Source organism: Scomber japonicus, chromosome 1 (assembly GCF_027409825.1).
Source record: "Scomber japonicus isolate fScoJap1 chromosome 1, fScoJap1.pri, whole genome shotgun sequence".
NCBI classification, from domain to species: Eukaryota; Metazoa; Chordata; class Actinopteri; order Scombriformes; family Scombridae; genus Scomber; species Scomber japonicus.
The window spans coordinates 15,804,174-15,818,785 of NC_070578.1; the positions used below are offsets into that span (position 1 = coordinate 15,804,174).

Here is a 14,612-nt window from a genome sequence, read left to right on the forward strand (position 1 = left end):
GTATATCACAAACACTCCAAACTGGAAGTGTTCACCAGAATTCTTATCAGTGCTTTTTTTTCTGTACTGTTTGGACCAGCAAAGGTGTGTTCAGCTGCATCCGGTCTGTGCCAAATGTCAAGACATCTTCACCCCCTCATCTCTGTGATTGAACGTTGTGATGTCTTTGTGTATCCTTAGGTGTCCTTGGTGCTCTCCGCCCTCCAGGCAGGCAACAAGGGCACACAGGCCTGTATCACAGCAGCCAGCGCTGTGTCCGGCATTATCGCAGATCTGGACACCACCATCATGTTCGCCTCTGCCGGCACTCTTAATGCAGAGAACGAAGAGTCCTTCGCCGACCACAGGTGAGAGCTGGAAATGTGCCTGATTGTGTCTGTCTGCATATACAAGTGTGTCAAGACATCACTAAGTCTACAACTACAAGACCTGACTGGAGTTTAAAGTCCTCCCTCCGGTTATCTTTCATCTGAACCTGACAGGATGACACATTAGCTGGTGAACAAGGAGAGGAAATCTCTTGAGCTAGAGACTACAAATCACCCTCAGGGTTTGAAAGATGGAGGAAGTGTCACATTTCTCACTGTTCTTGCTCTCAGACTAAAGACTCCACTTGAAGAGATGCTGTGGTGCTGAAATTAAAAAGACTATTTAAAAGTTAGCACTTATTCTGGTAACTTTCTATGAAATTCCTCATTGTTGAGCAAATGTGTTATTCAAGGGTTTGGCTTGTGATAACTTGTTTTCATACAAGTGGACTTCAAAGAGAGAGCTATCTAATGACCCAAGGCAGGACCTGCCATGTTACATGTTATGACCAAAATGATTAATAAACTACATCCTTACAGATAATGGTTAGTGAAATTATAGAGAGTGTAGATAAGCTCTGTCAGGGCAGGATAAAAGGGAATGGAATCATGTTTTAACTCCATTTAATTTATGCAGCTCTCTGACAAATCAAGAAGAAACGTTAGTAGTAGCTTCCTACAGATTCCCTTGTCAATTTTAGAACAATTGCTGTCTTGACTCTTGACATAATCTTACCTATTCTCCTTGTGTTTGCACCAGCTTTGATGTACAAATGCCTTTGATTTGAAAAAAGATGTGAGCCAGTGTGCAGCATTTGATGCTTGCAGTTCACACATATGTACATTTAATTTCTGCTGAAGACTTCTAGATCAGAGCTTAAATCATTGTACGCTTTCTTCTACAATAAGCTTTGGCACATACGAGCTCCGGTGAATTATTGATCATTGTCAGCTTTGCTTGTGTCTTTCCGTTTAAATAATTACTTTTTTTTCTCTCTCTCATCACTCCTCCCTTCCTTCTATTACTACCTCGTAATCTTCTTTCACAGAGAAAACATTTTAAAGACAGCCAAAGCTCTGGTTGAAGACACAAAGATGTTGGTGTCTGGTGCGGCTTCCGGTCAGGACAAGTTGGCTCAGGCTGCACAATCTTCTGCCAAGACTATTACACAGCTCACAGATGTGGTCAAACTGGGAGCTACCAGCATTGGTTCTGATGACCCTGAGACACAGGTTAGTCAGGCAGGAATCTAGTGGGCCTTTCTGACTAAATAGTCAGAATGCACTTATAACTAAAAAGTCACTTTAGTGCATTTGTCTTAGTGTTTCTTCTGCAAGTTGGATGGTCAAAACTACACCTCAGGTGGTTCCTGTGCCATTAGAAGTACCATAATATACAGATTTTTAAATCTCATTATTTTCCTCTGTTGTGTTTGTCCTATTATTCAGTGTGTCTGTTATCAAAAAGAAATGGAAAACTTGGTTGTGAATGGCAATAACCTTTCATTGTTTTGTCCTTTACCCAGACTGCTCGCTGATAAATCTTTGTCTACCTTTGTCCTTTCTCTAGGTGGTCCTGATAAACGCTGTCAAAGATGTGGCCAAGGCACTGGCTGAGCTCATTAGTGCCACCAAATGTGCCGCTGGCAAGGCAGCAGATGATCCATCTATGTACCAGCTGAAGAGCGCTGCCAAGGTGAGGGGACCAGGGTGTCTGCAAGTCCTGAAACCAGCTTTAATATAGTTAACTATTATAGAGGGTTCAATGCTGAGATTTCTTGGTATTCTGTTTTTGTAAGAAACCAGTTACAGAAACAGGTTGTCTGATAGACAACAATTGCTTTTGACTTTTATCATTGATGAAAGTAGGCTTATTTTCCATTACCATTACCCTGTCTTTGTTCCCCTGTCCATCCTGCAAATTTGCACTGTCCAACATGAGAACCTGAAATACAATATTCTCACTAATATGTGCCTCTAACATGGCCAGATCTACCATATGGGCAATCAAGTCCTTGAGTAGAAAGGGGCCTTCCATGATGGGAGAAAAAAACTTGTGCACTTTTTTTCTTTTTGTCAGGCTCCACAGAAAAGATTGACCCATTCTTTTGATGTTGATAATTATTGTCTACTGGAAATATATGTCCAAAATGAAATATGGAGTTACAAGGTTTCCACCCGACAGCAATATTATCCAATTGGAATAAAATAAAAGTTTTCAAGAAAATGAAGTCTCATGATTGACTGTTTTATTTGTCAGTTTGATGACTGGGCAAATGATGATTGGTTAGCACACATTGTACTGTTGTTAGGTTGTAGCGGCGAGTGTGTGAGGAAATAAAAGTATAAAGTTGAGGTTCAGTACCCCCCTAGGGGCCCCTAGGGGTACTAATCCAGCCTTGGCCTCTAAGATTTAATGGTGAATTCCAAGTGGAAGACATGTTGTACATATGTATTTTATACTGTAGCAGACATCCTCCTCCTACAGGTGTTGCCATAAATCAGTCCCAACACCCATCCTGCTATTATGAAACTGTCTTCACACAAGTTCAGCTTAAGACTGTGTGTCAGTAATGTAAATAGCCAGTGAATGGATGCTCCGGATAACAGGAAAGTGGGATATTTCTAACCCAGATAAATCAGCTGAATGCTCGGCTTCAACACATACACTGTGAAGATTTTCAGAGTCGGAGTTTATAGTCTCCTCATGACTGTTCACTGCTCATTATCACCTCGAGCTGAGAGTTCACAGTCTGTGACAGCAAAGTGTGTCATGGAGTTTTTTAGATAATAACATATCTCGCATGCAGTTCTAGGTCCTGAGGTAAGAAAGTCTTGTAGGAATTTATGGGTGCTGTGTGCCCTCTATCTATAAGCTTGATGTACTACACCCTCACGGTTAGAAGCCACTTCTATTGAGCTCACTTACACATGATCATAGATACAGGGCAAAATATACTTATAATGTAAAGCATGAAGTAGGTCAAGTATGATGCATGTATAATGCATGTGGTCCTTCTGATGCTGTCAGAGATTGTACTGTGAATCATGAATGATATCATAGCTTTTTACTGTGTTATGTCTATCCTTTATTCATATTTTCATTATTTCTATTTAGTTGAGATGCATAAAATTATATTGTGTGTACAGGCTGAGAGACTCAGATCTAACCTCTTAATATTTGTAAGTTATGACATAAAAGCAATGTTTTAGTGCTGTTAAGAAATATAGATTTGACTAAATGACTGTTGTTTCTCCATATTTTGCGTTCTGTTTTTTTGCCAGGTGATGGTAACAAATGTAACGTCCTTGCTGAAGACGGTCAAGGCTGTGGAGGATGAGGCCACGCGAGGCACCAGAGCACTGGAGGCCACAATTGAGTGTATCAAACAGGAATTGGCGGTGAGAAAGCATGTACAGTGGGGAGAACATTGATACACTGCCGATTTAGCAGGTTTTCCCACTTACAAAACATGTAAAGGTCTGTAATTTTTATCATAGGTACACTTCCACTGTGAGAGACGGAATCAAAAAAAAAATCCAGAAAATCACATTGTATGAATTTTAAATAATTAATTTGCATTTTATTGCGTGACATAAGTATTTGATACATCAGAAAAACAGAACTTAATATTTGGTATATTAAAACAAATGCTTTCCCATGTGCCCTTGGTAGCGTTAAGGGGCGGACACAGTCGAACACCCTGTTTGTTTTGTAATATGGAGGGGATTCAGCTTTAATCAGTATCCCAATAAAATGTGTCCTTGTTCCTTCCAGCTGTTTCAATCCAAGGATGCTCCCAGCCAGACTACCACACCTGAGGAGTTCATTCGCATGACCAAGGGCATCACCATGGCAACGGCTAAGGCAGTGGCTGCAGGGAACTCTGCCCGGCAGGAGGACATCATCCATACAGCCAACCTCAGCCGCAAAGCTATTTCAGACATGCTTACTACCTGCAAGGTTCTCTTTTTAACCTTAAGGTCTTAATGTTGTTATGATACAAGATACTGTGTGTAAATATGAATTGACTTGCCTTGGTGTTATTCCCTGTAAAAGTTTTTAACCAGAATTTAAACTTGTAAATTATCTGTCAAAGTGTTCTGCCTCAGCAATTTACTTAAAGGTAAATATTCCTTGTCTTGCTGTGTTTCAGCAAGCAGCCTATCATCCAGAGGTCAGTGCTGAGGTGAAGAAGAGAGCGCTGTCATATGGGTCAGAGTGCACAACTGGATACATTGATCTACTGGAACAAGTGCTGATGGTAGGTTGCACATTGTTTTTTGCGGCGCCATAATTCACATGATTTTAGAAAATTCACTGAAGGCCATTAGTTGATTTTTGGTGGAGGGTTAGGGTTGCAACCAGGACAATGTGGTTTCCTTTCAAGTGTTACAGTGTTTAATGTGTGCATGCAGGTGCTGCAGAGGCCCACTGCAGACCAGAAACAGCATCTAGCGGCATGCTCTAAACGTGTGGCAGGAGCCGTCACAGAGCTCATCCAGACCGCAGAGGCCATGAAAGGTAATGGCCAGCACACACACATGCATACACACAATGAGCACATCACCTCACTTCACACACTGACTCATTTTGACTCACATGTTACATGTGATGTGGTAACTTTTATTTCCTTGCTTCCAACAAAATGTGTCAAACCATATTTAGTCGTATAGGTTGATTTGTGGTTCATTTAGTGAATGTGGAGGTACAAATTGCTTATATTCCTTAGTAGGAGGATGCTACATCTTTTTTCTTTCCCAGTATAAGAAGTTTGCCAGATCATTCTTTGTGCCAAAGACAAATATTTTAATTTTCCAACAACTGAGAAACAGATACATGCCTTTAAAGAAACTTTTGGTAATATCCCTGTCCTCCTTCTCTTGCCACAGATGGAGGTAAGTTAGCATTGTTTTCTGTACTGTGACTGATTTCACCAGTTGTGAGCTGCTCAACACCTTCTCTTCTCAGCGCTAACATCAAACCATTTAATCCCATCTTGGAATCCAGCTTCATATCGAGTACATACAATCAGCTCCATCCATCACGCTTTGTTTTTACTTGCCATCTCATTTAATAAGAAACGTCACTCCATCTTTGTTGCAGTGAATGGCTATGCATGGGATGTGGTGATTCGTGGCACTCAGTTTTCTGTGTGATCACAGTGTTGGTGCTGTTGTTGTTTTGAGGCATGATCTTTTGATAAACTGCTTTCTGAAGTATTTTTCCAAAATCATTTTTTTTTTAATTATATAACTTAATTACATGTGTGTGCATGCATGCTTCAGGTTCGGAGTGGGTGGACCCCGAGGATCCGACCGTGATTGCAGAAACTGAGCTGCTCGGAGCGGCAGCATCCATTGAAGCAGCAGCTAAGAAGCTGGAGCAGCTCAAACCTCGAGCCAAGCCCAAGGTGGGTGACTAGATGGATGACAAGTCACTAGGACTTTTTCAGTGTATGCAGAGGTGAATACACAGATAATTATATCACCAGGGAGTTGTTCTAGCACAGCTACAGCACCGTAGAAAAGATGGTTTTGTACTGGTTTCTATGTTATGTTTTCATGTTACCAGGCATGTGTGAGAGGTATTTCTAGCTAAATAAGACACAACTTTAAAAAACAGGATTTTTCACTGTAATGCTTAATATGTCACAATGCCTAGATAGCCAATACAAAATCACATGGCATTTAAAGTGAGCAATGGCACTTTTTTCATTTTATAATTTGAGACTAAACATTTTCAGTGCAAAGTTTTACAAGCAGTCTTTTCTTTTCTTTTTTTTTAAAACTTATTTCAGCATTCTGTGCCTGTGTGTTAGCATCTGTGTTGTTTTCTGTGGTTAATTTAAAGGTACCCTGTGGAGTTTTTGACCTCTAGTAGCACAATGGAGTAGGTGTTTATGAACGGCTCCTCGTTTAGTGACACATTACATAGTCCTGCTAATGCCCACACATTATTCCATTGATCAACAGTTAAGTGTCAAGATACAATGCAGCATGTCAGCAAAGGCAGGGACGGCAATGACTGCAAACTAGTAAAAATGAGTTTAAACTAAAAGTTTTTTCATGGCTTTTTAATATACACACAATGTGTTTCGATGAGTGACACTGAATGTAGAAAAAAACATCTGCAGGGCACCTTTTAAGTTTCAGTGTTAATTTTGGGAGCTAGTGAGATTTCACACTAACAAAATGACACGTTTTGTTGTGACATTCACAGAAAGAGTGCTCTGTCTCTTGTTCTGTCTCCTCCTTGTTCACATACTCACGTTTCCCATAATGATCTAAAATGTTTTTTTACCATCATTTTTGTCCAACAAAATTTACCCTTTTCATTTTTCTCACTGTTGCTGATAATGTGTTTCAAATTGAAACCCCACTTCCTGCACTGCATCCACATTAGATTATCTTTGGTCATATCTTATTCCATACAACACATCGGCCACCCCGTCTTCTCCTCCACCCATCCATCCATGTGTGGTAGTACTAGCCAAAGTCTGTCCCAGTTAACTCTATGTTCTCTGGCTCCCAGTTAACCCCTTCCCTTCCTCCCTCCTTCCCTCCCTGCCTGCCCCCACCACCGGAGGCCTTCTCTGCAGGGCTCTGTCTGATATGTTTGATATATTAGGTTGTTATTCAGTCCCAACTATATATCAAACATATTCCTACAGTGTCCCGCTCTGTCTACAGAGTGTGTGTGTGTGTGTGTGTGTGTGTGTGTGTGTGTGTGTGTGTGTGTGTGTGTGTGTGTGTGTGTGTGTGTGTGTGTGTGTGTGTGTGTGTGTGTGTGTGTGTGTGTGTGTGTGTGTGTGTGTGTGTGTGTGTGTGTGTGTGTGTGTAAAACAGGGAGACTTGAGTAGAATTGGATGTGTAAAGTAATACTGAGTCTTGTTTCTTCTTCTTTGTTTGCACCTACAGTAGCTTCTTATCAGCTGTTGCTCGTTAATTAGATGTTTTGTATTTGGTCAAATGAAGCTTTTGGGGGCCATCCTTGTTTTTCTTGGTCACAAACAGCATCAGTATTAATAACAAAACAAATTAGATGTAAAATGTTATACCACAAACAAAAGTCGCTCTTTAATGGGCGATGGTTCATAAAAGTTCTGAATCAAATCCATTTCATTTTAATGCAAAAATCCAGCCTTACCTGTTTTTTTGGATAGTATAATACTTACACTCATCATTTTAGTGATAAATTGAAAGTGTATTGGAGTATGGTTACATTTGTCACTTGAGTAGTATATTTACATTCATCACTTCAAATGTGACTCACTGAAATTAATGTAAATATACACTAGATTCATGTTTGTCAGTAAAACGTGCAAACTCAAGCCTGTTTAACTGATTGGTCTCCTTCTTCCTCAGCTAGCAGATGAGACGTTGAACTTTGAGGAGCAGATTCTGGAGGCAGCCAAATCCATCGCTGCAGCCACTAGCGCTTTGGTCAAATCGGCTTCAGCTGCCCAGCGAGAGCTGGTGGCTCAGGGCAAAGTGGGCTCCATCCCAGCCAATGCTGTGGATGATGGACAGTGGTCCCAGGGGCTTATCTCAGCTGTAAGTATGAAAGTCCATTTCATGCATTCATAATTTTGCCAGAAAAATTACTTAAACTTTTTTTGCCTGCTTTTCTGTCAGGCTCGTATGGTAGCAGCAGCAACCAGCAACCTGTGCGAGGCAGCCAACGCCTCTGTGCAAGGCCACGCCAGCGAGGAGAAACTAATCTCCTCAGCAAAACAGGTGGCGGCCTCCACTGCACAGCTGCTGGTGGCCTGTAAAGTGAAAGCTGACCAAGACTCTGAGGCCATGAGGAGACTGCAGGTACTGACACGCTCCAAACAAGACCACAGTGTAGTTTGCTTCCTGTAGCAGTTACCTGTGAACATGCAGAGAGACAGTGTTCATATCTACTATAGCTTTCTTTTAGGCTGCACAGTTATATCATTAGTAGTATATAATAAAAATAAATTAATTAATAATAATAATAATTATTATTATTATAATTAATTGCTGATGTTCTCTTCTTTCAACAGATTGCTGGGAATGCAGTTAAGAAGGCATCAGACAACCTGGTGCGGGCGGCTCAAAAGGCAGCATTTGACAAATCAGATGAAGACAGCGTGGTGGTCAAGACGAAGTTTGTGGGTGGAATTGCACAGGTGAACAGCACTGAATTTTATAAGCTTCTGCTGTCAATATAGGATTTTTTGTCTCTTTTTTCACTTAGTGCCAGTGTGTCATTAGGTTTTCTGTGAGCTAATTACAGATCTATTCTAATCCTCTAAATCAAACTTCTATACCTGCAATGACTTGCACATTCTGCCCCTGTTGACCTTGTTTTTTTAATACCATATATGAGGAATGAGTGAACCTGATAGGGATTGGTTAACATTTTAAAAAATGTGCATGTGTCAATATTTACTATAATCGATGTGTGGTTTGATTTTGAACAAAAAATCTAAAAGTTTAAATGTTTTAAATGTGGTGAAGTAAAGTAAATGTCTCCTGTCTGTTTGTCCAGATCATTGCAGCCCAGGAGGAGATGCTAAGGAAGGAGAGAGAGCTGGAAGAAGCCAGGAAGAAGCTGGCTCAGATTAGGCAGCAGCAGTACAAGTTCCTGCCCAGCGAGCTACGAGAAGACAACAACTAACGAAGCAAAGCAGCCCTCTCTGCTGCAGATACTTGAACTCAGTGTGAGGAGCACATCTGTGTTTGTGTGCAGATTTGCGTCCTTTTTAATAACGCATGCGGACAGGTATGTTGCCTACAGTACAGCAACTTCAGATATGTTGTAACTGATTTTTAACAAACCAGGAATGCCCAAGTCTGCAGTGAACGCCGTCCACATCATATGGGGAGGACTTAAAGTCAACTGCTGCAAAGTTCGAAATACTACTGCGTGGAACTGACTACTTCAAGGAAACAACTCAACATAAACTGCTTTGACTGACCTGAAAGAGAATGTGACATGCTTGGGACAAACAGTACAGCTCATATGCTCTCATGTTTGCACAGAAGCTACTCCTTTGTTTTACAAATTGCAGCTGTAGTTCATAAACTCTTTAGGATGAAGAACTGATTGTATCGCTGTCCTTGTCCCATAGCAAAAGCATTTCAGCTTGGTACTCTGATATTGTATGAATGTGGGCCTTTTATGCTCTGTGAAACGTGTTCACGTCCAGTCCGGCACCTTAATATCTGTTTGAATCGTGTAAATCACATGACCGTGGCGTGTCTTTTTGACTGTAATTCAGTGGTCATTAACCCTAATATGAAAGATGTTTTGCATACTGGTGTTTCTTGGACCATACTGTAATTTTCAATAATGGAAGGTTTGTTTTTTTGTTTTTTTGGAAATACAATGTAGACAGTAATATGAGCATCATACTTTCTTATTTGACTTTTTTATGCTGATATCGACAGGCTCTACATGCTAAATCACCATCACTTTTTTTTTCTTTTTTTTTTTTAAAGATACAACAAATTCTTTATAGTGGTCTAAAAAGCCCTGGAATATAGGTGTCATCTTTACTTTACGTTATCATGTGAATGCTTTTCTACACAGGACAACATATTACCATAGAAGGAATATTTATTACTTCAGAGTATTTTTAGCAGAGAGGGGTCTTTCAGGGGCAGTTAATTACTGTCACTAGCAGAGGCTGTGGTGCTACAGGTAGCTTCCAGGCTCGAAAACCAATCCCAATCCTTAAGACCTCTTTTCTGTTTTTCTTTTTTTTGGTTTTTGAACATTTCAGGTATTGAGACATGCATGCAAAACCTATAAACTGAATTTGACCATGATGCAATAACATGGATGGTGCTTTAGGGGGCAGTATTGATTTCCCTTACACCATGCACAATGCAAAGTAAGAGTAGGAGATTATAATGTATAATTGACGGCTTGCTTTCAGTATAAAGTATAGTTTTGGGTAACCAGGCACGTTGAATTTGCCTACAACAACATGCAAGATGGAAATACCTGGAAATACCTCAGACATCTGGAATCAGCTGAATGCCGCTTCTTTGATTATATGCACTCTCTGTGCTGTCTCCAAGCAGATTTACTTTGTCCCTGCTCTTCATTAACCTGACCACATGTTTTCAGCAATACTCAATCATTGCCAACGATTAATGCGAGTCTGTTCATCTCCAATCTGTCCAATTCAGGAACCAAAATCAAAATTCAAAAATATGAAAATATGAAAATTCACTTAGCAATAATCTCATTCTAAAAAAATAAAAAATGTCAAACTGGAGGTTGTGCACTTTGCAGTTGCATGGTACATTTGAAATGAAATGACTAATCATGTCTATCCTTTTTTTGTCATCCCCCAGTCTTTGAATTTAAGGGTGCTTCTTCGGTACGACTTTACTGAATATACTACTTGCTGCAATAGAAGAACCTTTTGTTTACCGAATTTGATTGTAGTGCGTTTGGTTCCTTTGTCTTATTATACGGGCTGTCTTTCAATGTTAAACTACAGTATGTTGTAAGATTAGGTCCTGCTGTGAAAATGCATGGCTTTGCGCTTCAGATGCATCTCTGTTCCTACGGCCATAGAATGAAACTTTCAAGGATGCACTGAGTGATTGATTGTGACCTCCACATACAGTACAGACAGTATACAGCTGCAAATAGCTACAGACAGACCTTCACTTTTTAGTCAGGTCTGGAATTAAGAAGTGTTTTCTGGCATTATATTTTGTATGAAGGGGGGAGGGGGTCCACTTCTCATCAGTCAAGTCTGTAGTGTTGTTATTATTAGTGCCTTAGTCCGTAGCCCATACAGTGTCTGGTCTGCTCAAGTGACAGCTTCACCTCATCAATTAATAGAAGGTATTGGACAAGCAATTGTTTGGGGATGGAGGTTCATGTCTGTGGGTTTTCTAACATTTTTTAACACACTGTTCCTCCAAGTGCTGAACCAGCTGCATCCCCTCTACCTTCTCTCTTTATCTCTCAGCCACATGTAAGGCCTTTTGGGGATGACAGAGAAACTGTTCGCCAATCACAAAATGTGTTTTTTTTATATATATATATATATATATATATATATATATATAAAAAACACATTTTATATATATATATATAATATACATACATATATATATATATATATATAAAAACATGTTTTTGTACTGCATTCCATGGGCATGTACCACAGTGCTTCTAAACTACAACAGACTGGAAATTTGGGCCTGTCAACTGCTTTATTGTATGTTGTGAAGTCACATAAATTTTATGAATGGGCTTTTTTTTCTCCTCGTGCTCTTAAGCTTCTTTGAAAGATAAATGTGATTTGAACATTTCGATATATCTGTCACCATTAAGATGTTGTGACGCATTTCAAAGATGTGGAGTAAGTGAAGTTGTTCCGTATGTTTTACCCTAAACAGAAATTAAAAAATATGAAGTTACTAAAATAAAGATAACATACAATATAAAAGATATCTATCTGGCCTCCATACAACTATTTTTTGTATTCACTGAAAATAAAGCATTTCAATGTAAGTGTGTCCTCATTTTCTCGTGTTTTATTTTGTGTGTGCTATTTGATGTTATGCTTCATATCCTCACCTTCAGGTGTACGAACACACATTTTTCAGATTTGAGAGCTGTGGTAGTCTCTCACATTATAGCATCTCACCCTTCTTCACATCCTGGACGTCAATAGTAAGTCATACAGAGTTGAATACATCTTTATACTTAGATATACCTGATGCTCATTAGACTTCACTTAAATGTTTTGAAGCTTAAAATGCACAATTACATCCCTCTCAAGTTCACATATCTGAAACATTATTCTGTATATTTTCTTCATGTCTGTACACTGTTTCAAAAGCAGTACTGACACAATGCACAAACACAACTGTACAGTGTAGTGATGAGTTCTGGCAAGCAAACAAGGTCCTCTAAGTGTCTGTTAGTTTAGTGTCAGGACAAGATGGTATTTCTAAGTCAGCACAAAACCTGACGCTAAATTGAGTCCAGGCTATACACTGAGACCCATGCTAAATTTGTCCAGCTCTACAATTTGAGGAGGCAATGTCAATTAGAGTGGCACAGCTGCTCCCAGTACTGCTTTTAAGTCCTGGAATCCGTTTTCTGCCACATTCCCCTTAAGTCACTTCTTAAACACTAATTCACAGAAACGAAAACTCAGTGGCTCTTTTTCTTCTTTCTTTTTTCTGTAGCATCTGATCTGTAACAAGAGGCCCTGTTAAACTGACTTGGCTGAGAAGGAGACAAGAAAACCCCTGTGTACAAGAGCTTGGCTTAAGGATTGAGAGCATTGAATCTAATGTGGCCAAGCAGCTGATAGAAGAGAGCTCATCAATTATTTTTGTCCTAAATCTAATTATAATAAAAGTCAAAAAGCGGGTACAGTTACTGATGACTGCAGCGTTCTATATAGCAAGGTTAAAAGCTTCATCAACTGAAGACAGTTGTTTTCACTCTAAGATTACCTGCCCTGACTTGAAAGTACCACAGGCACAAACAGTTTCTTGATTTATTTATTTGTCTCAGCCACAGCTTATTATTTTACATTTTCCTCTCAATTAAATGATCAGTGTCATATCAGGTTACTGGCTGCTGTTACTCCACTGACGAAAATGACACACCAATGACATTACTGTAATGAGCCGCAGGGCCTGGATCCTACAGACTGTTCACACAAAGGTAAACACACTCATCACACTGATATATTTACATGACCTCACACATGAACCCTGCACATCTACACCGATATGACAAGTGTAATTAGTTTAAATCACAGCAAGAGATAAAGGGTGACTCAATATTTTTAACTGTGGAGGAAGTGAGAAATTCCAGTCTAGACGCTCACTATGAAATCATCGTCATACTCTCTTTTTTTGTCCAGGAGTTGCTCACCAGCTGTCTCCCCTCATCAGTGAGGAACTGTATAAGCATGTCTGGTTCACACTGAAGTCTGATTAAACTGCTTTTGCTTGCTTGCCGATGGCCATTTTCCCATCACACCCACAAATTGTTAAATTCTTCTTGTTAGTACAACATTATAGAAGACCCCCATTTACAGAGGAGATTACAAAGACTCAGTGTTTAGATTTATGAGTTCTTACAACAGTAAATCAGTGATGCATACAATGGTGACAATGGTCACCTAATCAAATCCAGAGGTCTTCACATGTGAGTCTTCAAAAGCCATAACATCATTGTTATAGGCCTACATACTTCCATGCATGATGGGAATTGTGGGAATACTGTGGGGTGTTTGGTTTATGACAGCTGTCTGACTGATGTCTTTAACAGAGTCTCTGCCACACAATGAAACTTTTTCTCCACTGCCAGGATGACTTTTTGAAAGACTTTATCTTTATCTTTGAGCAATAATTTGATGCAAATAATTGTTTGGCAAACATGCCAATTAAAGGAGACGTTTTGTGTAAAAATAAGATGTTGATTTTCATTGATTAGTCAAGAAGAAGTGTGGTTTGAGACCTCTTTATTTGAGAAATAAGATATTTTTAGCATATGTACACAGGTCTGGAATTGCGCAGTGAAAGAAAACGTGTGTACATTTTAAATATACTTTATATTGTGAAGGTCTGTAGCACCGGTGTGAATAAAACAATGTGACATGTTCCACAGACTTCATTGTTGCAGAACACAAAAATGTATATACAATTCACAGTTTTGCTGCAAGTATAAATATCTCAAACAGTGTTGTGTCAAAATACATCTACCTGAACTTTTAAAGTAATTTGGCCTTTTTTTTCAGACCCCTGAATACAGCCCCTAACTTGACATGAGTAAATCATTAATTGTTGGACAGGTACAGGGTGGTAATATTCGTCTCTATCTATCCGCAGTGCTAGGGTGACATGGATTGTGCCATGAGCCTCTCTGATCTCTGTATATGACAGGCATGCCTGGCTGGCTGCTAAACAGGCCACAAAACACATGGTGGGATGACAACACAGTGACAGCTGACAGCCCTAAAAAAGCCCAGCATCCCATCTGGGTGGACCACCAAAGTGACAAAATATAGGGCTAAAAAATGCAGCTAAAAGTCCCATTTTATTGAATCCTCTGCAAACTTTTTTCTCTTCACCTGTTCAAACCAAGAAGCATTTACACTAATATTACTCTGTCAAGAGCCCTCTATATACAGTATTTACCAAAACATAGACATTTTAAGGAGTAATATTCAAGAGTTTTTTGGTATGACTGATTATTGACTTTTTTGGTTACAACTTCCTTTCACAAAGGGACCAAAATCCAGTTTAAAGGGGGTCGAATGGCTTCTGTTCTAAAAG

General features: G+C 39.6%; 1 protein-coding gene across 3 annotated transcripts in view; it reads left to right on the forward strand.

Moving 5' to 3' along the window:
- tln2a (talin 2a) overlaps nucleotides 1–9,737 on the forward strand; it is a 92,346-nt gene extending 82,609 nt beyond the window's left edge. For all 3 annotated transcript variants that reach the window (XM_053319711.1, XM_053319727.1, XM_053319719.1), the window contains 12 exons: nucleotides 181–347; nucleotides 1,358–1,541; nucleotides 1,879–2,004; nucleotides 3,594–3,710; nucleotides 4,087–4,272; nucleotides 4,466–4,573; nucleotides 4,728–4,833; nucleotides 5,598–5,722; nucleotides 7,677–7,865; nucleotides 7,947–8,129; nucleotides 8,342–8,467; nucleotides 8,830–9,737. In XM_053319711.1, the coding sequence (XP_053175686.1) occupies nucleotides 181–347; nucleotides 1,358–1,541; nucleotides 1,879–2,004; nucleotides 3,594–3,710; nucleotides 4,087–4,272; nucleotides 4,466–4,573; nucleotides 4,728–4,833; nucleotides 5,598–5,722; nucleotides 7,677–7,865; nucleotides 7,947–8,129; nucleotides 8,342–8,467; nucleotides 8,830–8,958 (1,746 nt within the window). In that variant the 3' untranslated portion in view covers nucleotides 8,959–9,737. The remainder of the gene's footprint in view (nucleotides 1–180; nucleotides 348–1,357; nucleotides 1,542–1,878; nucleotides 2,005–3,593; nucleotides 3,711–4,086; nucleotides 4,273–4,465; nucleotides 4,574–4,727; nucleotides 4,834–5,597; nucleotides 5,723–7,676; nucleotides 7,866–7,946; nucleotides 8,130–8,341; nucleotides 8,468–8,829) is intronic.
- Nucleotides 9,738–14,612: the final 4,875 nt, after the last annotated feature.